At 40.1% G+C, this 26,349-nt stretch overlaps 1 protein-coding gene across 5 annotated transcripts in view; it reads right to left on the minus strand.

The window, feature by feature from the left end:
- Positions 1-26,349, minus strand: part of DCP1B (decapping mRNA 1B) — a 66,719-nt gene that overhangs the window by 12,126 nt on the left and 28,244 nt on the right. For 3 of the 5 annotated variants that reach the window (XM_067536232.1, XM_067536233.1, XM_067536234.1), the window contains 4 exons: positions 18,636-18,702; positions 16,829-16,964; positions 10,856-10,984; positions 9,245-10,093 (listed from right to left, as the gene is read on the minus strand). In XM_067536232.1, the coding sequence (XP_067392333.1) occupies positions 9,245-10,093; positions 10,856-10,984; positions 16,829-16,964; positions 18,636-18,702 (1,181 nt within the window). Of the gene's footprint in view, positions 1-9,244; positions 10,094-10,855; positions 10,985-16,828; positions 16,965-17,606; positions 17,711-18,635; positions 20,427-26,349 lie in introns of those variants that run through there. The other 2 variants (XM_067536235.1, XM_067536237.1) reach the window with 2 other exon arrangements.

Genomic DNA, 26,349 nt, shown 5'->3' on the forward strand with positions numbered 1-26,349 from the left:
TCAATAGCAGTTTGTCTATGCTCTCTTTGTTCGGTCTGTAAACCAAAACGAACCATGACTGGAGGCATCTCATGCAAAGTCTGGCATGAACCATCACCAATGTGCCTGCAGCCATGTACCTCAGAAGCTGAAGGCAGCCTCTGGCTGATATCGGAGGGCTGGATTGCACTCTCTTCATAAGCGTGGAGAGACTGAGGAATCTGTGTTGTGGCAGGAGCACTCTCGCTTGAGTTCAGCACGGCTCCTATGAATTCTAGTCTCTGTACTGGTGTTAATGTCGATTTTTGTGCATTGATCTTTAGACTCAGATTCTTGAATAAATCCAGAGCAGTATGGGTAACTCACTGTGCTTTGACAAAGGAATGCTTCCTGAGGAGACAATCATCCAGGTAAGGGTAGACCATAATGCCCTGGGAGTGTAGGCGGGCTGCCACTACAGAAAAGACCTTGGAGAATACTCTGGCGGCCGATGAGAGGCCAAAAGGGAGTACTTTGTACTGGTAGTGGTCTTGGCCTAGTGTGAATCTGAGGTATCGTCTGTGACATAGTATGATCAAGAAGTGGAAGTAAGCAGTCTCCCTTTTTTAACACTGGAATAATCATCCCAAAGTGACCATCCTGAACTTGTAAGCCTTGACAAATTTGTTGATGTATGGGTATGGGTCTCCAACCTCTCTTTTTCTTGGGTATCAGGAAGTAGTGAGAATAAAGGCCTTTGCCTTTTAGATGTAGAGGCACTGGTTATATAGTTCCTATGCTTAGGAGATGGTCTGTCTCCTGTCATAGCAGGCTCCCGTGAGAAGGGCCTGAAGAGTGATGGGGAAGGGCGTTTGGGAGGAGATGAAATGGATGGAGTACCCATCTCAAATAATCTCCAATACCCATTTGTCGGAGGTTACCCTTTCCCAGGTGCTGTGGAATGGGGTGAGATGGCATCCATAAGGACGAGAAGTTTTCCAGCGTTGGATGGCATTGAAGAGAATAGTCAGATGGCACCTTGACCAACCCTTCAAAATTGTAATTTGGAGGTGGATTGCTGTGAAGAAGTAGGTTGAGCACCCAAAGGTTTCCATCTGGAGAATCTGGACTTCTTTCTTTGGGGCTCATATGTGTGTTGGGATGCATATTATGATGAGTGGGTCCTGAACGAAGGCTGAGGACTGTACTTTCTCTTCTGCTCAGGTGTATAGATTCCAAGCAATTGAAAAGTAGCCCTGGAGTCTTTTAAGGTGTGGATGGAAGTGTCCATCTTTTCTGCAAACAGTTTTGTGCCTTCAAAAGCAAGGACTTCCACAGTTGTTTGCACCAGAAAAGTGCAGACAAGAGGCTCGTCTCACCACAATGGCAATGGAGATGTAATGTGCAACCATGTCAGCTGCATCAAGTGCAGACTGAGTGATGTCTTTGCCACTAGTTGGCTTTGAATTAGTCCTTGTAAGAATCTGGGAGCTGCTCAATGAAGTAACTGAGTTTCGAGTAGTTGACACAATCATATCTTGCTGTTAAGGCTTGATAGTTTGCTATATGGAACTGTAGAGTCACTGATGAGCGTATTTGTCTCCCAAAAAGATCGAGGCACTTCCAGTTCTGGTCATAGAGGATGGATTTCAGGTGATGCTGACAGCCTTTTCAGTTCACCACATCCACAATGATTGAATTAAGAGGCAGGTGGGAAAAGAGAAATTGCAGGTCTTTTGTTGGTACATAGTATTTTTTAATCGGCCCACTTGTATGTTGGCAGGACCAACGCAGGAGTCTGTCATATGAGTTTGGCAGGGTCCAAGAGAGCTCATTAACAGGCTGGGCTACTCTGGATGAGGCAGAGGAGTGTAGAATGTCCAACAGTTTATGGTGTGACTCGATCATCTCTTGTAACAGTAGCTGTAATGCATCTGCCACTCATTGAGCTAGCTCCTGGAAAAGCTTGAAGTTATCTGTCAACGATGGTGGAAGAGGCATCACTGTCTCATCTGGTGATGAAGATGAAACAATCTGGGGGGTAGCTTCCTCCTCGACTACAGCCTCTCGTTCCTCTGTGAAATGTTCAGGGGACTCGGATGGCTCCTGAGAGGCCAAGCTAGAGCCACAAGAGGCACAGTATGTGTGTGCCTACCAAGGATCCCAGTAAGGCCACTGAGAGGATGGGAAAGGTCCTGGAGGTTGGTACCATGGCTGCCCAACCAGGGAGGCTGGGGCTCAGAGGGGTGGTACAGTTGAGGTCCAGACTGGAAATGGGTATCGTAGGGTGGATGAGAGAAGCGACAGGAGACTATTTCCTCTTGGTCACTGACTGACTCAGTATTAAAAAAAAGGGGGTGCATGGCACAATGTTGCCAGTGAGTCTGGAGCTCTGGGTGGACTCAGTGCCAGGGCTCCAATACTGAGTAGAGGTGAGTCCCGTTCTTCCGACACCAAAAGCTCGGTCATGTACAGGAGTCTGGTGGCGCTGTAGGCATCAGTACAGGTAGTGTTTGGCAGTGCCGAGATGTCTGAACTGAAGGAGTTGGTGATGCAGTTCTGACTGAGTGATCCGCTGGTGTTTGGCATGCCAAAAACAGTACTTATGTTGATGTCTGCACCAAAGGAGCCTTTCCCAGGGCAGATTTTCTAGTTTTCTCATGCCCAGTCTTCTTGCCTGTGCCTATTGGATCGTTAGGCAGTCCAACATCATCTGTCGGGGCGCTACCATGTGAGCTCTGGGTACCGGATTTAGATGGCTTTGGTTCTGTTAGTAACGATGATACCGAACAAGCTGGAGATAATTTTCGGCTCATTTGGGACTCACTGTGGGGACTCTCAGCCCTTCTCTTAGAAGCCTTGTGTAAGTGGCTCATGATTGTCTTCTTAGGCTCACCTCCCTTAGATGTAGAGGGCTGCGGTAAGGATTCTCGCCATCCAGAGTCTTGCTGCGGCTCTGAGGGTGGTTGGAGGGCTGCTTCCATTAGAAGAAGCTTAAGTCTCAGTTCTCTATCCTTTCTGGATCTGGGTTTCAACTGCTGGCACAAATCACACGTCTGGGGGATGTGGTTCTTTCCCAGGCTGCAGACGCACTGAGAATGTCCGTCAGTCACTGGGATACATTTTTTACAACACTTCTTGAAACCCAGTGAAATGAGCATACCTTCTCCAGGGGGGTCCCTGGAAGAGGAGTGGAGTCAAATAAAAAACAAAGTTAAATAAATAAAAGATAAAGGAGTGAAAAGAAAAGGAAGCTCTAAGGGCAGCTAAAATTAGCAATTCGATAGATGGCAATGATCGGCTAATGGACAGATAAAGTTCCATCTCTAGCCAAGGGTGGTTGAGAAGGAACTGAGGAAGGTTCACTCAAGCAATGCTGGTTAGCCTCTTGACAGAGCACGAGGGGGGCACTGCATGTGCAGGCCGAATGGATACTGCTACCAAAATACTCCGATCAGCAGCGCAGGGACTCAGACACACCTACAGTGGCGTATCCACAGGGACACTACTTGAAGAATTACATTTCACTAGTATACATAAAACAAAGGCTAAATGTATAAGTAACCCTGCCATCTACTGGTGAAAGAGCAAGCTACTATTTACAGGCTAATATCTAAGAAATCTTCACGCCTAAAATATTTGTCTCAGGATAGGAATAGAAAATATATATACCTATTTCTTGTAAATGAAATCTTAGTTTTTCGGTATAACAAACCTTAACATGTATATTGTAGTTAAATGAGATTCTACATGTTCATACATTCTAGCCTTTAAGTAGCTTCTTTACATAGGGAGGGCAGTCTCTTTCAACACAAGGCTTTTTTAGTTTAGCTATTTAGTTCAGATGTTTTCAGTTATTCGAGTAACAAAATTTATCCAATGGCTTCTAAACTTCCATTAGCAATGTCAGATGTTGACTGGTACTATTATTGTAATCTCTGTAGTACCTCCTGCAAAACTTTCATTGAGAATGCTTACTATGACTTGAAGATCCTTAAGAATCTTTAGTAATAGAGTAACATCAGGTAAAACACTTTTGAGATGATCTCTTAGCTGGCATTCCAAATTCAATTTTGCCACTATACGACACTTGGTCTATTTTGACACTACTGTGACAGTCAGAGATTTCTCTTAACTTTGAATAAATCTTCCCAAGGACATTTTCCTAAAAATGTTGCTAACAGAATTTTTTCTCATAGAATTTAACTGGCATTGCTTGTTCATTCGGCATCCAGTGATTTATCTCTAGCTTCATCACATCAAGACTTTAGTCTCTGACTCACCATCAGCACAGCAGGAGTTTAGTTTGTTGTCAGCTGTACAGCACTCCAATAGGACAAGAAGAAAAAAATATGCTGCTTTGAAACAAAGTATTTAATATCTCTACTTAGTATTCAGCAATGCTGTTGGCAGCTAGATAATATGGCATTTGGTGAATTTATGTCATATTGTCTGAGCTGAGAATTGTGTTGGAACTCTTGTAATGTAAATTGGGGCCTTCTACACTAGCTGCTTTGAATTCCTTATGTATCAAATGACTCTCTTAGAACATTAGTAGTTAGAGTATGTGTTGTGGATTTCTGGCCATTTTTAGTGAGCATCACTTAGGACTAAAAGCATTTCACTTAACATCTAGGCAAATTCTAGTTGTGGCTGTTGCCAAGATTTTGGTGACTACAGCCAGGGGTACAAAGATGTTTTTATTGACACACACTTATAGACAATTGGTGCATTCTTCTGCTGCTGATTTCATCTGAAATTCAAACCCTGGATGCCAAATTTATCTGTAGCTTACTTATTTCATTATTACTGTTCAGAAGCTTCCTTTTTTAAATATTTGTGATCACAAGTTAATTGTTATTACTCAAATACCTCATATGGTATGAAAGAATCTTTTGTAACCGGAAAGTTCATTTCATCATGAGGTAAATGATCCTAGGCATTTTCATGAACTGGCCTTCCATAACTTAGAAAAAAGTCTCTTCCCAAGTTAAATTCAGAAAATTTAATTATGGTATTTTTCCTTTATTAAATGTTTTATTTGTGACAAGTAAAAAATACCAGCTGCACCACTGGTGACCATGTCTGCAGTTTCATACTGGACTACAAAGTACCATATGTATGCACAGGCAGAAATAATGCCCTATATTGAAAATGTGTAAGGAGTGGGGTAAACAGTCTATTGTAAATAGGATAATGTATTATTTTTATAATGTCAAGGCTACAGTAGGTAGTCTTATGATGATGGCATAAATTCATGAAAACACGTAAGACCATCCATATTCAGAATAGCACATGCTTAATGATAAGCACATGCTTAAGTTCCAGTAGGTAACAATGCTCTTCCACTGGGAATTAAACTTGCTTACTTCTTGTCCTCAATATGGATACCTTCGTGAATCAGTCTAGCACTAGGCTGAGTGCTTCCTTTGTAGATTTGAGCATAATTCTGTTCAGTTTTTGCTATTTTTTCCTGCAACTAGTCTTTCCTTTCCATGTGGGAGTTGAAAGCTCTTATGCCATATGGAGATGCATCACAAGCCAATTTAAAACTCTGTTTGTAATGTGTCAGGACTGTTGTTGAGAAACTGCAAGCTATAGTCTCCTCATCACTGAAGAATCTTATCTGTTCCTTAAATACCTTTGGCCTTTTTTCCCCAATAATGAAGATACTGTCGAAGCAGCATTCTATTCCTGGCAGACATTGTAGAATTTGCTTTACTGTCCTCTGATCTGTAGTAGGAGCAGATGCCATACCGAATGACAAACGATTATAGAGAACAGATTTTCAGTACATTTATTGTCAGCATCTGCTTTGATTCATATTGCATGGGCATGTAAAAATATATTTGTGCTAAAACTATTTCGTTTATATAGTCTGTAATAGGTCTTCTAAACAATGCTGAATGTTTCAGAAGCAGTATGACCAATACTGCACCAGTGATTGCTAGTGTCTCAGCCACTAAGGCCATCTCTTGTCAGTCTATATGAATCTTCTTGAGTAATGCTCTGCCAAGCAAGGTGGGATCCAGAATTGTAATAGTTGCTGTTGCTTTTTTTTGCACATTTACAGTAATAATCCCTGGAATGAGTTTTCCTTGTATGTGTTTTTGCTCTCATAGCCATTGTTTCTCTTTGAATTCTTGTGGTAAAATTACTAGCATTATGAAGCCAGTATCATCAAGTTCCATCCTGAACCGTTGTCCTTTCCCTCTCAGGTTAACCGAGATATCATTACTGCTTTTTTCCTTTTTCAAACACATGCACAAGGTCACTATCACGCTTATCAACATAAATACTAATCTCTTGTTCTGAAATATATTTTTTCTACTTTCTATTAGTAAAATCTGGTTCATATGTAAAGCTTGACACTTGCCCATTTTCTAGGTATTAACAGCTCATTTTCCCCAACCTGTGTGCATGTTTCATAGTGAGTTAGACAATCTCTCACAATTACAGAGTACAACCTCATCACCCAGTGAAAACAAAAGTAGTTACAGTGACTTTGGTTACTTCTTTATTAGCAACTATTAGGAAAGGGATAGATAAGACAGAAAATAACATAATGCCACTATATAAATCCATGATATGTTCTCATCTTGAATGCTGCGTGCAGTTATAGTCTCCCCATTTAAAAGAAATATATATTAGAATTGGAAAAGGTACAGAGAAGGGCAACAAAAATGATTAAGGGTATGGAACAGGTTCCGTATGAGGAGAGATTAAAAAGACCGGGACTTCTCAGTTTGGAAAAGAGACAACTAAGGGGGGATATGATAGAGGTTGATAAAATCATGAATGGTGTGGAGAAAAATCAATAACGAATTGTTATTTACTCCTTCATATAACACAAGAACCAGGGGTCACTCAATTAAATTAACAGGCAGCAAAACAAACAAAAGGAGGTACTTTATACAAAGCATAAATCAACCTGTGGAACTCATTATCATGGGATCTTGTGAAGGCCAAAACTATAACATGGTTTAAAAAAGAATTAGATCAGTTCATGGAGGATAGTTCCATGAGTGGCCATTAGCCAATATAGTCAGGGATGCAACCGCATGCTCTGGCTGTCCCTAGCCTCTGACTGCCTGAAGCTAGGAGTGGATTACAGGGGATGTATCACTCAATGATTACCTGTTCTTTTCATTCACTCTGAATAGGCCACTGTCAAAAGACAAGATACATGGCTAGATGAACCATTGGTCTGACCTAATGTGGCCATTCTTATGTTCTCTTTTTATTCATTAGGACTGAGGTCAGGTCTACACTACAGGCCTATATCAGTAGCTCAGGGATGGGAATAATCCACACCGAGTGACAGTTATATGGACCGAAACTCCCCTTCACCCCCATGTATATAGTATTATGTCGACGGGACAGCCTCTCCCATCAACATAGCTACCGCCTCTTGGGGAGATGAACTAACTACACTAATAGGAGAAGCTCTTATGTTGGCGTAGTACCGTCTTCACTAAAGCACTACTGAAACGTAGCTGCACCAATACAGCTGCGCTACTGTAGCACTACATATGAAGACAAGTCCTTAGTTGTGTCACCAGAAATAGCAATCTCCACTGGTGATTGAGAAGTCAAAATTCACTTTGCAGCCAATCGTTTCTGAATAATTTCACCAACTAATCCACAGAAAACATGATCATGCATAGAATCATTCAGATGAATCCCAAAAAGACATACTGTTCTGATTTTTTTAAAAATATACAAAAGATGGTTACACACTGAGTTAGGCTCATCTTCAATCTGATCTCTCTTGTGGAACTGGAAATTTTTAGGTCTTACCAGTGGGCTTAGTGACAAATGTGACTTCAAACTGGAGGCTAGTTGATTAAATAATTTTGTTTCAGGCTTCTTCAGGTAGCAAGACTTTCTCAAGTAAAAAGGGATGGTTTGGGCTATCCTGGTAAAATGGGAAAAAGTCAACAGTGTGTCCATATATGAGTGAGTTGGGAAAACAAAAAGTTAGCAACTTTCTCCTTCTCAGCATTCACAGATTTAGAGCATATCTGAAGATTTTCTGTCTCCTCAAAATAACATCATTACTCATAGCTTCTGGACTGTTAGCTTTCCAGAGAGGCTGTTAGGCTCCAGCATAATCAAAGGCCTTCCAGGCTGTCAGTTAGCAAAGAGGAAGCCAAGATGGTCTTCAGATGCTCACCCTGGAACTGGACTTTTTGTGAGGACATCTGATTGTAGAAGCCACTTCCAGGAAGCTAAGCTAGTTGTGGTTCTGCCCTGGCAACAAGGACAACAGTAATGGTCAACTATAACAGGACATTTTGTAACTGCATTTGAGGTGCTTCTTGAAACACTTAGGGAATAGGACAGTTCCTCAAGTTTTCTGGATTTCTAAAGGCACCAAAGCCAGACAATTCCATGAAGCACAATCACCAAAATTCAGGTTTAGTTTTTTAAAAGATAAAAAGAGGCACTAGAAATACTCTCAATTGCTAAATGACTACAAGTAGCTATTGTGGCACAGGAAAATCAAATCATTAACATAAGGAGCTGCCTCATCCTTAGTGGCTAGAAAAGAATGGACTGCAACTTAACTAAGGAAATCAGAACAATCACACATACGGAGCACACACCTAGAGAGTATTATTTGAAGATTTTCAAAAAGAAAAGAAAATCAAAATTACAATGTTAAATACAAGAATCAGTGATTAGTCCAGTCAGGTCCCCTACAAAGGCAATAACCAACTTCTCCATTATCACATCACATTGGTAGGATTCACTAGTCCTGTTTTGAAGCTTTTTATGTTTTTGTCTGTTCTAGGCTTTAGTCCCTATATGAATGTGAAAAAATGACTTCCATAAGTTGTTTAAATTGATGGGCAAGGGGAATGCTGACTCATTTTGATTATGAATCACCTGTAGGAGACACTCACCTGACCAGAATCTGAAACCAATGACAAAGTTGGTAATTAGGTAAATATTTTAGGTGCCTGAGAAAAATCTATGTCTGAAGTACCTATTAATAACCTGTAAGGGTCATACCCTTCAGTATTTATATTACCAAAGCTAGGTAAATCAGGACTTGCTTGATGTTGATGTAGGAGTATAGCTTCTGTTCAGACTGACTTGGATATGGAACATAGACCCACAATAAAATAAAAATGAGTCTGACAGCCTGAGATTTGTTGGGATAGGAGAGAAATAATGGGAATTAGAGGACAGCCTTATAAAACTGAATGCAGTTGCACTGCAGCTCAAAAGATTGCTAGATACCTTCTTCACAGACAATAGTTCCTTAAATCATGTTTACCTGAAAAAGTGGGCTCTGTTTTTCTGCACCTGATGCCTTTTCTATCCAGGAATCCAAGGGTTTCAGAGTGTTGGTGTTCTGAGTAACCACAGGAAATTTAGCTGCCAAGGTGGGTCTGCTGGACACATGTAACTGTTGCTCCTGTTGCACTATCTGGAGTTTTTTCAGTAACTCTTGAGGTGAAATCACCCCAGAACTGGTTGATTGGTTGCCAGAGAGAGAAAGTCGCTGTCTAGGAAGTTTGGACTGTTCTTTACCAAGGGTCTGAGGCCCTAAAGTCTGGGTTGGAAGAGACCCATTGAAATATACCAGATGTGGCTGGGTCATGTTATTTATCTGTGCTGCTGAGGCTGTAGCAGCAGGAGTCCTGCTGAAGATCGAAGCTGTTGAACTTACAGGTCCTGTTGCATTGGGGTCCATTTTGGTCACTGACCCTGACTGGCCCTGCAGTTTCTGTAACAAACTTTGAGTGCCAGCTGTGCCCTGGACTGGATGAGATGTTACAATACCATGAGAAGTCACAGGTTGGAAAAGTCCAGTGAAAACTTCCCCTCCAGAGCGGACATTGCCATTTTCACACAGTCGATTCTCGGGAAGCTCAGAGAGTGGCTGAAGGTCTGTCCCACGCACCATAAGTTTTTGAATAGCTGGGCAAAGCTGCTTTTCTGCTGAGGGTGAATGTCTGCTGGGTTCTTCATAGGACAGCGAACGTACTACCCTCTGCCTGATAGGAAGATTAAGTTGGTGCTTTTTCTGTGACTGATCTGAGACATCTCGGTATGTGGGAAGATTTTCTTGTTTTCCAAACAGTGCTGTCAGAGATAAATGTTGTGGTTTGGAGTCCATGTTCTGTGAGGAAAAAAAAGAGAATAAGTGAATATAGATCTTGTGCACTTTAAACTACATTAACCGCCTAAAGTGTTCCCTTGCCGTATCAAAAGAACAGCCAAGACAACTGACCCACACTCCTTCCTCTCAGGAGGATTATCTAATGGGTCTGTCATGTGGAAGGAAAGGATTTTTAAACAGCCTTGAAACTCCTGATCTGGGAGAAAAATGCCACCTCCAGAAAGAAGTACTGACTTCACTTTTACAATCACTAATAAAACACTGGAAAGGCTCAAAAAATGTTATGAAGAGGGGAACAAAGAAACCTTCTGTTCTGGTGGGAAGTAATATCACTTTCTGTGTCTCTCCTTACTGTGGCAGATTAGCTGTATCTTGCTGGATTTTGCGCTGTGATATATTTTTAAGATATAAGAAAGGCATCTAGCATTTATCGAAAGGAATTTGTACAAATTTAAATAAACAAACAAACAAACAAAATAAGCCATATTCCACTGGCGAGTTGGGGGTTTGCCTGTGATCACAGCAGCATTCCTGAATTAAGAGATCAATTGTTTTGCTGAAACAGCATATGCCACCAATGTTTTTAATAACTTCATTTTATACAGAAAAGCTATTTTTTGTGAAGAGATATTTATTTTGCAGTAAGGTCATCCCATTTATCCTAATTCCACCTCAAATTAATGTACTATTTGATCCATGCAAGCATCCTCGCATGCCTGATATGTTATAGCAGCACTAATCAGAGTGCAAATGAAAGTGTACCTTGCCTTGTTGAGGTATTTGATGGTGCTGAGTTTCACTGGGTTTCACTGGGATTGGTTTGATCAGGTTGGGGTTGTCATAGATAGCAGAGGAACTGGTCATTTGTTTTGGCTCTGAACAGGTTTTACACTGAAACACAAATAAAACATATTTTGGAATGAAAAACTACCACTTTCTTAAGGGATGTTCTCCCCTAACTTTGTATCATAAAATCCCAAACTAGTTAAATCTTCAAGAAACACCACCACTTACAGGACTGACAATTTATTGTGAAAAATTAGGATACTGAATAGAAGTCAATCTCATTTCCTAGGAAGATGAAAGTTTACGTACTCCAGTCCACAATACTTTCTTCACGAGGCTTAAAAAAAAAAAAGAGAGAGAAAGAAAGAAATAAAAACCCCAATTCCCTTCCTCATCTTTTCCTTTTCCTGTATTTAAGCAAAACCAACCTGGCACCTTAGAACCAGTACATAGCTACAGGTTTTCTTCATCAGTAACAACTAGTCCTATCATGGCTTGTAAGTAGCTGAGGTATCAGAAGGGTTTATATGAACATGTATTTATAGGCTATCAATAGGCACATATTACACATTAGTACTTTCATAACCTCATAATTTCAGCTTGCCTGGCAGATACAGCTCTACTGAGAGACAACTGCTACTCCAACAAAGCATAAGCCCTGCAATTCAACACACGTTTCTTTTTCTCTAATGCTCCTGTGTGGATTGCTGCTGGTTTGCAAAAAGAAGAGGAAAAATAAGAAAAAGAAATGGAGAGAAGATCAGAAAACACTAATGTGTCAATTCTAAAGTTGATATCCTATAGTTATGGAACAAAGTTTAGAGATGGCCTATAAAAATAATGTTTATTTTGACCATACAGTAAATCACTTTATTTACTCTATTGTTACTGGTTTCTTGGGTTTTTTAAACAGGGTTGTAAGGGAGGACTACATTTTAAATCCTTTTTCCTGGGGCAGAGGGTTATACTTGTTGGCTGATCTCCTCTAGATAATGGTCTCATTGATGAACAGTCAGATAACATGCATAATTTAGACACTTTTCAAATCTGAAGGGAAAAAATGAAATTATTTGATTGGTTAGCATTTGTGACGGTCAGTATATTCTCTTGTTAAATACTTGTGTTAACTGGTATTCTTATTTCAAAAAGGATAGGGCAGTAGTAGAGGGGGATTCAGGGATGCTTGACAAAAAATCATTAGCAGTATGGAAAGACTAAAATATGAAGAGAAACTGGGAATATTTAGTTTAGAGAAGAGGCAAATAAGAGAAAACATGCTGGAGGGATACAAAATAATGAATAGTATAGAAAAGGTAAATCAAATGCTTATCTTTTCTCTCTCATAGTAAACGAAACAAGGGGGCATTCAATGAATTGAATGACAGCAAATATAAAACTGATAAAAGGAAATATTGCTTTCTTTATATGGTGCATAATTAGCTTATGGCACTCTGATATAAGATTCTACTGAGACCAAGAGATAAGAAGGATTCATAGAAAGATTAGATATTTGTACTAATAACAAGAACATGCACAGTTAATTAGATAGAAAAAACAAAAATGGAGAGGGGATATAAATCCTCATGCTTCAGGACATAAACCAACCGCTAACTGATGAATATCAGGAAAAAACTTTCCTTATGTCCAACTCATTCTTTAATTGTCCACTTTGGGCTTTTGCACCTTCCTCTGAGATCTCTGGTTCTATGCATTTTTGGAGATAGAATAATGGAATAGATGGACCACGGGTCTGATACAGTATGGTAATTCCTATGTAACTACTAAACTACTATGTAAACTACTAAAATGATAGGGCTCTTAGGTCTTTGGTGTGCAGAGAACATTGCCTATCAAGCTGACCTATATTTCACTGTTTTGTTGTACTCCCCTATGTGTCTATATCCATCGGCTTTTGTCTTATCCTTAGAACGTAAGCTCCTTAGGGTGGGGATCATCTTTTCATTCTGTGTCTGTACAACGCCTAGCACAGTAGGGTCCTGGACATGGCAAGGGCTCCTAGGTACTACGGTACTATTACTAGTACTACTAAAGAAACGACTGGGTGGTCTTGTACCACATTCAAATGCAAACCAGGCAGGATTCAAAGGAGTGATCATAAGCCAGAATAGCTACCAAACAGTTAAAAATAAATGTGAGATATACACAAGGCAGAATGGACTGAAAACTATCCAGTGTATTCATTTCTAATACACCTATCACTATGTTAAAACTAACGACAAGAGAGGGACAGATTGGTTCAATGACTGCGTGGGGAGGCCAATAAAGAAGATCTTGAGAGCTGTTAGAGATGGAAGGATATTTATGTCCTGGTTCTATGGAATGCTGGGCTTGGGGGAATTGCCCTAACTGTCAACTACTTCTCAAAAACGGTTCAGTGGCTGTGTGGACAGGCACAACTCCTACAGGGGTGCTTTGGAGAGGAAACATCATGAAGGAGAATCAAAGTTCAGCTCATACACCTGGGCTCCTGCTATTCTGCTTCAACCTCTGGCTCAGATGCTGCTTTCAGCACTGGTTTTTGGAAGCACAATTACAGACATACTAAAGGGCTGTTAGCAGCAAGGTGGAAAACGTAAGTTCAGTTCTTGAATCTTCCTTCATGCTGTGCCCAGCTGGCGTAAGGTCAGCAACTGCTTCAAGCAACAGGACTGGGAAACTATGAAAACCAAAAAATAAAATCTTTGCCCTGAAAAGAAAACTGCAAAGTAAAAAATGGAACTTGAGTTAAATACAAAATGCTTCACTGAATGCCCTGTGGCTAGGGTGGGTGGACAGCATTCAGAGATACACAAGCTACCTTGCTACAGTTTTTTCCCTTGGTGTAAAAACCTGTTAATATACTCTAGAGTTCATGGAAAATGTCACATTCCAGGGTATTTCAAATGTCAGAACTTTCTGCAATCCATGTGCAAGCTGTATTTAATGGCACACAATGGTGAATTTTGGGAGCTCTTCAAATGAACTAGAAAGTACCAAGAGGATTCCATAGAGGGCAAAAGAGAGGTCTTAAAAATTAGTTTATATTGATTTCCATGCTGAATGCCCCAAGACCTGGTTGAGGAGGACAAATCTGGGCTTAACTAAAGTTTAAATTTTGCTTCGCAGTTCCCCTTTAAAACCTTAAAACATATGGATGGCTTAGAAAGACAACATCAGAACAATGATGTGAAGATCCAGTATGGAAGAGGGAAGAGTATGCCAACAACATTAAAATAGATATTTAAGGCTTTTGTGTTAAGAAAAGTTTCCTTTACATTAATTAACACTGAATGGCATATATCATTGTGTTGCTGTTACAGGCCCCTCTGGTTCCTGCCTCTGCTCTGGTCCACAAACTGCTCAGAGACCCTTGTGCTGGTCAAACACCTTGTGTAGTTTATTTACAATGGGGATTCCCACCACCTTCATACTACATACAGCTCTGCTCCAACAGTCCTAAGGAGCCCTCAGCATCTGTAACAAACAGGGAAGAGCAATCTCTCTCCCCTTCTACCCCTTTTCTACTTCCTTCCTGTGCCCATTCGTAGCCTCTGCCTAGTGGCTTAATTAGCCTTCCAGCTCTGCTCCACCCACAAATTAGGCACAGCTCTGTTTAACCTGCTCCATTCGGCATTGTTTGATTGGCGCTGCTGTGACCAGAGTCCCAGCCCACTGTTCTTGCCTAGCACTCTGTCACAATTGTCTATCCACCTAACTTTGGTAGGTTCCTCTTCAGTTTCTCACCTTTAAGTTTGTGCATGCAACATCCACACGGTGGACTTACATGGCAGCACTTTGGTGCACCCAGCTATTCACACCCTTTAGTCTGAGCTGCAGGGCAATGCAGACATGACCTTAAGTTCCCAAGTCACTTCAGGTCTTTGGAAAATTTTACCATTGGATTTAAATGAAAGCAAACAGACTCCCAAATGCACTGAAACCTTGTTTATCTGTCTGTTTCTACTCTATGGCTCACCGGGCTTCCATTATCCTCTGAAATCACAGAGACTGCAGAAGGGGTAATAAGCAGGCTTGACAAGCTGATTTCAGTACAATAAATCTTGAGACATAAGCTGGCAAGAAAGTATGACAGTCATGAAGTGGCCAAAAATCACGGTAGTTGTGAGGTATGCTGCCATTTATGCAGGGCTGTTGTTTGCTATGAGGCGAGGGGTATAGCTGCCCCACCCCACCCAACCTTGGTTTGCCTCCCCCCTCTGACATTTCATAGGTGTATATATCCCTTCCCCAGACTCTGCAGGGTAGAATATATCCTATAACAACGTTCTAGATGCTGACATGACTTTGACCCCTCTCCCCAAATTTTTCTGAAATGATACCCCTGATTTAAATGTAAAAATAAATCTATATATGTCACTATTTGTTTTTTCACCCCTTTCCTAATTTTACTAAGGACACTGGCATGAAAACATGATCTCTAGTCTGTAACAGGTCAGCTATTCCTGCTGCTCATGCCCCACCTGAAGGTAAAATCCTCTGTTACATAATATTTCTGTGGCAACCAATTATGATGCCACAAACATAGGATTGTGTGAGGCATAAGCCGCAGCAGCAAACTTACAAAATATTCAAAGACCTTATTTGCACACAAATCTTCAAAGTTATTATTGAAACAAAATATTTTTGTACTTTCCTTCCTTTATATATTACTATAGAAATTTATATGTATAAAGGGAGAGGGAGAGAATTTTCTCCAAGTCTGTTTTCCAGACGTTACCATTACTGTTCTTTCAGTAGTGGCTATTCAAATTAGTTGTAAACACTTTAATGTATATCGAGCCACAAAGTTTTGACCCAAGCCCAGGTATCAATTCAGGATTAAATTACATCAACAAGTCTCCTTTTTGTCATCTATTTAAAGCATTAAACCCACCTCTTACACAGAATAGGTCTCAAGATGCTGGCTTCAAAGCAACTATGTCACAAGAAACAAAAGCTACGTGTCCTGGGAGCTGAGAAGGTGCATTACAGCCCTGCTTAAAGTCTTATTAGTAACCACATTTCACAAAAGAAATAAAATCACCTCTTTAAATTGCTTGTGTTTAAAAAAATATTCCCAACCCAAAACACTTGTATATTATGAGCTCATTATTACATGGTGCTGCATATGAAAGAGAGGAAACAGCAGCAGGATCCAACAAAGGCACTGAAATAATGTACACCATTTATATGAATAATTGAAATGATTAGACTTTTAGTCTGAAAAGGTAACATATTTTGGGCTGCTCAGTAATAAAGAGAAGGAAGTTAATTAATCCATTAGTTACTTAGGTGTCTTAGAAACTCCAGAACACAGAGAAATCATGTGGGATAGAATTATACTAGGTTTCAAACCTTTCCAGTTCTGTCCATTAGTGACTAAAAGTCACTCACCCACTACATTTAAAAACATTTATTTAGATGCTAGGGATCTTCCCAAGCAAAACTAATGTATGAAAAAGACACTAGATATTTGTCAAAGGGACTGAGAATATCTTCCCAGCAGCTAGAATCCACTGTGAGCATGTCATCCACATCAAAGAAGTTACAGCTCTTAGGCACCAATGAATATGCGAAGAGTATGTGAAATTCATGCATCAAAATCAGTCACTGAAATGTATCCCATAAGCTCACATTACTTACTACCCACATAGAAAAGCAAAAATCCCTATGTGTATTATTTTCCTTTTAGAGACTCTTATTCCTGACTTCATTTGGATCTCTAGGACTGCAGATACACAAATATGAAATTGTTTCCTATGTTTTGTCAGGGAAAAGCACATCAGGCATACTATTCCAACACCCCATAATTACAGCAAAAGGTTGGTTTTTCACTTAGTTGCAAATTAATTTTACAAAAAGAACCTAAATCCATTAGAAGACAAAATGTCAAGAAGTGGTGTCATGTTATCATGATCCAAGGAAAATTTTACAAAGAACAAGACTCACCTTGGTATATTCATCTTTGGCCTTGGTAAGCATCCGTAAGATATCCACTTCCTTGCTATCACCAGAGCTCTGGATCATTGGAGAAGCTCCTGCTCCAGTCCCCTGCCGTGCTTTGAATTGCTCCTGCTGAGTTAGGCTGGAAGTAAGGGGGAAAAGCAGGAATGTATAAGGCGAAATAATATCAAGTTCAACCACAATTACTTTTACTCTTTAAACAAAACACCAGAAGTGTTTTGATATTTTTTCAGTCTATATAAAAGGATGGTTTGACTGAGAACAAGATGCAGTTTTCTCCAAATTCTCTGCACACAGGCCATAAAGACTTGAATTTCTAAAACGCAATCACAGGTTCTATAACCAGAAGGTATGGGGAATTTATAGTGTTATTTAGTTCTGACTTGTGAAGGGTGGGGAACACACACAATTCAGTCATTAACTTGTAGTAAATGACCAATTTCCTACCCCAGCTGTTTTATAATTGCAGCAGAATGCTGAGAATTCTAGCACACAGCTACTTGGCTGAGCTACAGGGTATTTTTTATCTATATGAAATGCTGCTATTATAAACCACTACACATGGTTTCCAATAGCATGAATCCTCTGAAAACTAGTCTTTATTGTAGTAAATTACTAGTTTGAGAGTACTTAATCACCACCAACTGCAACTTGAGCTAGTTAACTATCATTAGCTGTTAAAAGCCCAGGTTTCCTAGGGATCATTGTTTATTTCTGTAAATTGTTTCTCTATCAATTATTTCGAGGAGCACAATTTACCCACTTTAGTGTGGTAGGACATGCAGCAAAAAAATCACCACGGCCTTATAGACACCTCTGTATTTCTCGCTGTATGTATGTCTATAGGTGCTGCAGTGTAGAGATACCCTAAGGACTCAAAAACTTAGATTAGAACATTTTATCAAAAATCCCAGTACCTCCAATCCCTTCCCCATTAAAAAAAAACCCCAAACAAACAAAACTTGCCAAAAGGCAGACATATAGCAGCATAGAGCCAACCATTAGATATAGAACAGTAGGCAGAGAAGGCATGTGCCAACACTGGATTCTTTGAGAAAGCAATGACAAAGCTAGGTGAGTGGACATCTGTAATGCTATCACTGAAATGTTGCACAGAATACATATGGTTTTATCTGAGGTGTTTGATCTCTGATTTGATTGTATAATTAGAGTTTATAAAACACACTAAAAACTGTTTCATTAAACAAATAAATATATTGAAGTCGGGGCTAATTAAGACCTTGCCTTATGTTTCAGAAAAGTGACAAAATTTAATCTCACACATTTTGTTAAAAAAGGGAGAAAGAGAAGAAGGCGTTCAAGGCTAACATGGAAAGGACATACAAAAATATGTCATCCTGCAGTCATCCTGTATGAATGCCCCCCACTTGCCCCCTTTCTTTTTTTCACACACCTGTAATGGTAACTCCTTTCAAAACAACAGGTCCCAAAAAGAGGGTGAAAAATTATCCATTCAGACCCCAAACTAGTACTCTTTCATTAAGACACTCTCCAAAATAGATGTTAGGTTTTAAAGAATTAGATGACCCATTACGTTCTGATATAGTTTGAGAGATACTGAATTATGTAAAGATATTGTATTCTATATACACATTTATTTTTAAATGTATAATGTTTAGTGGTGTGAGACAAAATTTTATTTTCAACAAGTTCAATATAAATGGGATTAATGTTCAGAAGTGCAATACCATCTGAGTAATATAATGTGCATGTAGATACAGAAGTACATACACAGAGAGCACAAAAATCTTGTTTACCCATCATCACTTACTTTTTCATGAGATCTGCAATTCTTTGGCATTCTTCCTTATCATAAAACCAAATTCCATAAATGGACACTGTAAATGCATATCAAACACAAACTATGAGCATCCTCTCATACATAGTATTCCACCTGACAGCAACTATCTCTGCAGTGGATGGTTAAAAGTGACCTGCAATAGATTTTTTTTAAAATGCTTCTTTAAAAAAAGATTTTTTCCCCCTGATTATAGCTATGTCAGCTTTGGTCTTCCTTGATTTTGCTGGAGGATTTACTGGATATCTCAGAGACTGCACATTGCTAGCTCTCACACCTGCACTGAGGGAGTGGGAGTGTGGATCCTTTTCTCCACAATATTCTCAACAAAAATAAAACCTTCTCTTCTTAAACTGCTTGATTTTCATTTGCTTAGCTTTTGTCATGTCATCATTTTACTACCTCTCAGTTATCAGTGTATTACAGGTAGACAGAACCTGAATTAGTAATGCAATAAACAAGCAGAAAAACTGTTTATAAAACAAAAACAACCCTTCAGGCCCTTCTTACATACTATAAAAAGTAAAAGCACAAGCCCCATTTTTCCCCTTTGCAGGTCACCATTAATATTGTCCATTACCACCCCTCCCTCTCCTGCAAAGAAGCAAAATTATCTATTAGAAGATGCAACCAACCCCAGGACTGGAAAACACAATTTACTTCAGACTACATCTTGGGCTCCACAAACATAACTTCCTGCAGCCTTGCCCAGCAGCAGATTTAAATTTACTGATAATATAAAATTCTCCGAAACATCCAGGCTTATGCCCTGTTCTCAGCACTAATGAAACCACGATGACTGCAATGAACAGAGTTGTAGCTAGCATGATTTCCTTGTTCAGTGCAAAACAGGAAGTTTTCCAATCTGAACCACGTTACATAACCGTGTGTACCTAATGGGGTACAGCTATAACAATGTTTGGCTCTTAAGAGTCTCTTAAGGATCTTCTGTCCATGATGAAACTCTGCTGTAACCTTGTTACAATATGGTTATTGATAGTATGGTCAGCACAGTAAGCAGACTTATTTGAAAGGGATGGAAACAGAAATAGAAGACAGCATTTTAACACATTCAGACTATTAATAAAACTCATTGTCATGGGTCCTGTAACTCTCTCTGTATTATGGTGACCCAGTGCAATCACTTCTTCTATTCTACGTATCTATTTCCACAGCTTCACTGTGGAATGAAAACTTGGTGTATGAGGTTTAAGCTTGAAAGGACTTTGTTAACATTTGAAAAGAAAATTAGTTTACAGCTGTTTGTAAAGCACAGAAGTGCAATAAGCCCTCCGTCCCATTTCCCCTCAAATTTTCGTCTATTCGTTATTTGCAAGTCATTTGTATAACTAAAAAAACAGCTGAAGTTAAATTTGCCAAGAGATTAGCTTTAAATATGATTTAATCACAGTGCTCTGGCGGGACAGAGGACACAAACTAAAGTGGCAATGAACAGCATGATTTAAAAATTATATCTGGTGCATTTCATCATTAATTTTCCGAGTAGTGTCATCATGATTTTTATTACTTGTCTAAAGAAGACATTTTACACCAGAGGCTGTGATGGTTCCAAAACTCATGTATAAACATGTAACAAAAGAGCTGTTGGTGTGAACTGTGCAAATAATGTACACCCTGTAAAGAAAAGGAAATTAAACTTTAAATCCTACATTTAAAAACACTGAGTGTACAATACAAACCAATAAATGCCAGGAATGTTAAACTGAAAATATTTAAAAATAAAAATGGGAACTGTTTTTACGATCCCTAATTTCTGAGACAGTATGCATAAACTCAAAAATTAAACATCCTTTTTTATACAAAATATTTGAAAAATTCATTGTTCTGTTAAGTCCTGTTTACATTATAAACAATACAACACAGTAGAGGATAGATGTGATTAAAATACATTTAAGACTGAACACTATTTAAAGAGATTTTACCAAACCATTTTAAAGGTTCTGCAAAGCCTCATCTGCCCAGTCATGCCCAACTTGTGTTTTAATTGTGTCAAGGCACTTGTGCTGTAAATGGATCCCTAGTATGGAAAGCAGACCTAGAAGCAGACAGATAATCAGTGCCAATCAAATAGCATGGAATGTTGACTACCAAAGTGATCTGGTCCATTCAAGTGACATTCCATTACATTAGTGGAGCTTTGAGTCTTTTTCTCAGGTAGCCTCAAGGGGTATGTCCTCACCGCAGAGTTAGCCTGGGCTCTTACTCAGGTGTTGACCGTAACTTCCTTCCTGTCTATGCATATAAACCTCCTACCAGAGTTAAGTGGAGCTTTCAAGCTGGGCTACAATATAGAGCCAGGGTTCCACTTTCATCCAGGCTGTCAGCTTGCCCACTGTGCAGGGAGGATAAATATCACTTGAGGGCTATAGTCCCCCAATGCCTTCCTGAAAGAACAGACATGTTTTTCCACAACTCAGCGAGAAACAATTTTAGAGTAGCTCATCTTAATGCAGCACAAAGAATGATGAGATGTGCCCCCAGAAGTTGTGGTGTCACACATAAAGGAATGCAGCACCAGTGAGGACACACAACAACTTGGGTAGGGCTTTGCAGTGTGGCTTCTCAAACCCGGGGTAGGCTAAGCAGAGCTCAGTCCTGGGTGCTGATTACCCGGGATAACTGCAGTAAAGACACATCCAAGTAGAGCATCTTGTTGTAACCTCAAATTTAGATGACTAAAGCATGGATTACTAGCGCAAAGTCTGTGGTAAGAGTGGAACAGTCACATACTCCTGGCCAGACACAGATGGAAAAGGCAATACGTATTATAGCTGGCACCTAAGAATCAAAGAGCAGCAATAAATTTAAAATGACACCAGAATCCAAAACTATAATGGCAGGGGCCTGGCATATCCCGCTAATAAAAGGTGAACTCACACACCCCATCAAATTCTCTAGAAGCATTCTAGTACTTATTACAATCATTGTCGCACCTAGATTGAGTCTAAACCAGATTGTTCCTATCCATTCCCCTAACTCTGTCAGGTAAAAAAAAAAAAAAAAAAAAATTTAGATCTGAGTATCATCTGCCAAGTGGTAATCTCACAGACCAAAATGCATCTCTGCTTCCCCCGCACTCTACTTGCACATTTAGCAGAGGAGGAAAAGGATACTCCTCATCCTTTGGGATCTTTTCAAGAGGAAGAAAAATCTATTGAGAGGCATCTTTTATCCATTCCTATAAGGCTTTACAGGTGTGTGAACAAAACAAATACATTGTGGACAATGATATCAAAAGATGCTGATAGAGCTAACAAAACCACATGTACTTGTGGACTAATTAGGGGGAGCTGGTCAGGACCCAGCTTGCTTACTAAAAGAAATATGACTCAGTATCTTCTTATAAATTCTATTCACACTTAAAGAAAAACAAAAATCAAGAAAATATATCACCAAGACTAAGCTATTGTTAATATTAAAATAAAGTAGAAATAGAGCATTACAGCCATAAAATCAAAATCAATATCAAATCAACAAGTTTGATGATTTAGTTCCAGTCTAACTAGTTAAATCATAGGATTAATATTAAATATAGTCCATTCTTATAAATAGGGCTGTCAAAATGATTTAAAAAATTGTGATTAATCACGAGATTAAAAAAAAAAAAATTACAATCACAGTTTTCACCACAGTGTTAATCAACAACAGAATACCATTTATTTAAATATGTTTGGATGTTGTGGGGGGATGTGTGTGTGTGTTGGAGAGAGTGAGTTGGGTCAGCATGCAGTCTCTTTAAGCAGAGTGCCTACCAGCGCTTGTTCAGACAGCAGAAGCAGTCAGCTCCCTATTCCTGCACCTCAGTTCAGCAGAGACCAGTTATATGAGCAGGGGGATGAAGACACATCCACATCAGGCTCCCACCCCTGCACAGCAAATAGGAGGCTTACGGTCCTCAGCAGCTTGGCCAGGAGCCCCTTCCAAGGCGAAGGTAGGGGTATAGGAGTAGCGGCAGCTGCAGATGGCAGCAGAGCAGAGAAGCAGGAGGAGACGGTGCCCTCCTGCACAGCAGAGAGGCTCCCCCTGTTCCCCAACCCCAGCTCAGCAGCGACTGGGTACATGGGCAGGGGGAGGGAGATACCCCAACATCAGCCTGCCCCCTGGCGTGGAGAAGACAAGCTCCTGTCCAGAGAAGCATGGCCAGGAGTGGCTCCATGAGGGGGGGAGTAGCAGTGGAGCAGGGCAGCAGGAGGAGGGGCGCCATGGTGTACAATTAACATGATAAACAATTTGTTTTGAGTTAATTGCATGCATTAACTGTGATTAATTGACAGCCCTGCTTATAAATTCTAAACAGGATTATAAAAAAAGTGGCTGCTTGGTTTTAAGTCCCGACTAAAGAATTTTACCAAAGTTAATCAAATCAATGATTTAAAACCAGTCAATCGCTTATTACAGAAACTAAATTATTTAATATGTTTAAATGACAAAATCAAAGCCAATTATAAAGCTTCCTCCTTAGAATTCTAGTGTTATTTGGTGTTTTACCCTTTATTCCCCCCACCCAGAAATACTACAGTACAAACTTGGGCTGATCTTGAAGATTCTGGAATGTCCGTTTTCCCTCAGGTGGCTTATTGACCCAAAAGGTCATGTTTTCAGCCTTACCCTTGATTCCTACAGTTTGAAAATTTCATTTACTCAGTCATGCAGCACCTTCCTCCAAGGTTCTCTGACATATCAGGGGCAAGGCACACCTTGAAGCCACACAACCTGGGCTAATCAAGTTAAAATTAGATAATCTTTTAGTGAGCATCAACTTGGAAAAGCTTCACGTAAATCAGAAATTTTAAAATATTTGCTGGTTAACATACTACACACTGTATACCATACATACTAATATATATATATATATATATATAGTATATACACACACACACACACACACACACACACACACACACACACACACACACACACACACACACACTAATACTAGACACTGTATATCTGCAATTCTTTCTCAAAATATCAAAAATTCAGAAACATGAGATCACTTTTGAGGAAGTGGCATGTACTTATCCAGGTGAAGAGAGTCTTGAAAAGATACTGTGTCATGAGTTTCTGGAATGTTCAGCAGAAAAATAGCTGATTAGAAAAGATTCTTGGCAACAGTCACTCAACATCCATCCATCCATCAGCGAAACTAAAAATAAGTTTGAACAAACTTATGATCAGTTATCCAGTTCATCACCTCCAGTCCCCTCAATAAAACAAGGAATCTTCAGTATAGTTGTAGCCATGCTGGTTCTGGAAGAGGAGCTCTGTGTGGCTCAAAAACTTGTCTCTCTCACCAACAGAAGCTAGTCCAATATAAGATACTACCTCACCCACCTTGTCTCTCTAAGCAATTTACAGTAATTTCTGTTTTGGAACTGAGATATAAGTAAGATCTTTTGTTTTGGGTTTTTATCAAATTGCCCCCTCCCCACCCAATTCCTGGATTTTGACACAAACAAGTATTTGGATTTTACTGATGTTAAACTGAATTTTGCAAGTGCTGGAACACCCTGGATCTGACTCTCCCCTTGCAGTGCCCCTGCAAGAAGGCACAGTGCACCTGCACAGAGGTCAACTGCTACTTGGCAGTTGCTGCTGCGCCAAGGTGTAGCAAGACAGGCAGGGAGCCAGGTCTCGGCAGCCAAACGGGGCTCCCTGCCTATCTCGCCCCCTTATCACTCAACTTCCTGCCGAGTAGGGGACTGAGACAGGTAGGGACAAGGCAATATCCTGTCTGATTTCTCTGCCAGACAGTCCCCATCTGACCCCAACCCTTCTGAGTGGCTCCAACTGTTTCCCTTGCACAGTGGGCAAATAAGACAGGCAGGGAGCTGGTCCCCAGCAGCTGGGACCACCAGACTATTGCAGCAAGAGGCCCACAGAGAGTGGAAGGCTCCCCTCAACCTCTGCCTCCCATGAATCCTGGGCTGCCCTCACTCCTCCCCAATGGACCATTCATGTTTGTTTTTTATCAATCACCCTTCAAAAAATTTTTTTAATACTGATAAATTCCTAGGAAGTTTTAAACAAAATAAAATCTAAAAATGCTGGGTCTTAGCTACAAGAGAAACAGCTGTTCTGTAATCTTCATCTTGATAAAGAAAAGTTACTTTAAAGCAGTGGTGCCCAAACTTTCCTGTTGTGCCACCCCCCATTACTGCACAGTTGGCTCAGCAGCAGAGTGTGAGCTGAAGGCAGAGCTGAGGATGGGGGAGGAGCTGGGCTGGGGGTGCAGTGAAGCTGCAGCTGGGGCCTGAGCTGGGGGCGGAGCTGGCCTACGCTCTCTCCCCACCCCGCCTTGGGGACTGTCCCAGGCCACACTGTGCACCCTCATGAACAGTCACGAGGGGAAGGGCATTTGTGCAGTTTTGTTTTTTCTATGATGTTTAGATGATGCAAAGAAGACCTGAAAAGTGTTTTCGTTTTGTTTTATCTCACTTTATTTTTACAACAGAAATTCAGTTCTGATCTCCCGTTTTCCTGAAAGACGCTGTGGACAACTGGAGAGCTAAGAGATTTGTGACATCACAACTATCAAGGAAGTAAAACCTGATTAACTAAATAGGAAAGTGATTTTTATTAAGACAAACTCTCTGCTTTTGCTAACACTACTGTAACTCAAACACATCTAACAAGCAGTTGGAAAAAACCCTCTCTGTTAAGGATTGAACAATCCTCTCCTTCAATTAAAAGGCTGATAAAGCTCCCAATCCACATATCTCATTCACTTTCAACATGAACAGGGATAGGAAGACATGATATTTTCATCATTTCAAAGGGAAAAAGTGTTATTGAAGGTAAATAAAATCATTTTCAGAGTTTTCTTTATGCAATACAAAAGACATGAGGGGGAAGATTCCCCCCAATCTCCCTCCAAAAAACCTGACAACCAAACTACCAAGGAATTGCTCAAACAACTTTCTCAAGCATCCTTCCCCGAACGCAGATGGTTAAGAGAGTGGGCTGCAAATTGGCAATGTTGTTATAGTCAAGAAATAGTTTCTTGTGTAGGGACCTCATCACCATCTGTTTAACTTTGGCTGGAATCCTGTCTTAAAAGTGAAGCATTTAACAAGTCTTGTTAATAAAATGGGCCCCAAACCTTCCCTCTGGTCTTTTCCCAGCCAGATAACAGATTGTCTGATATAGCTCCAACAATACATCTAAGACCTCACTCTGCAAAACAGGACACTACTAAAACAGAGAAGGTGGTTCATTTATAAGACCTTGTCCATGGCTCTGCCCCAATCATGTTGGTCAAATCATACTCGATTCAATCAATCAGTCTTTTCAGCAACACAGACAGAAAAAATTCCCTACAAGAAAATCTCAACTGTAACAGAATTAAGCAAATTGGGTACACCGAAGTGACCCAAAATTTATGTTAGCTCTATCAGCAACTTCTGAGCTCACTGATACATCTGCAAACATTTGTGGAAGTAGAAAGGCCCTTCAGTGAGTTCCTTATTTCTTCTGCAAGAGACTCCAAAAGCAAATTGTGTTCACCAGGTTTCCCAGGAACAGTTCAGCTGATATTAGAGGAAGTGGAGAGAATGATGTAGTTACCCATTCTAGTCATGATATAGGAAGGTTGAAATTCTCTGACCTGTGATCTGATTTAGCATAAATTTTCCTCCACGAGCATTCTGTCCTCTCCTGCCACTTC

The sequence above is a fragment of the Emydura macquarii genome, unplaced genomic scaffold (assembly GCF_026122565.2).
Source record: "Emydura macquarii macquarii isolate MOO-44397 ecotype Brisbane River unplaced genomic scaffold, CSIRO-AGI_Emac_v2 contig_3530, whole genome shotgun sequence".
NCBI lineage: Eukaryota > Metazoa > Chordata > Testudines > Chelidae > Emydura > Emydura macquarii.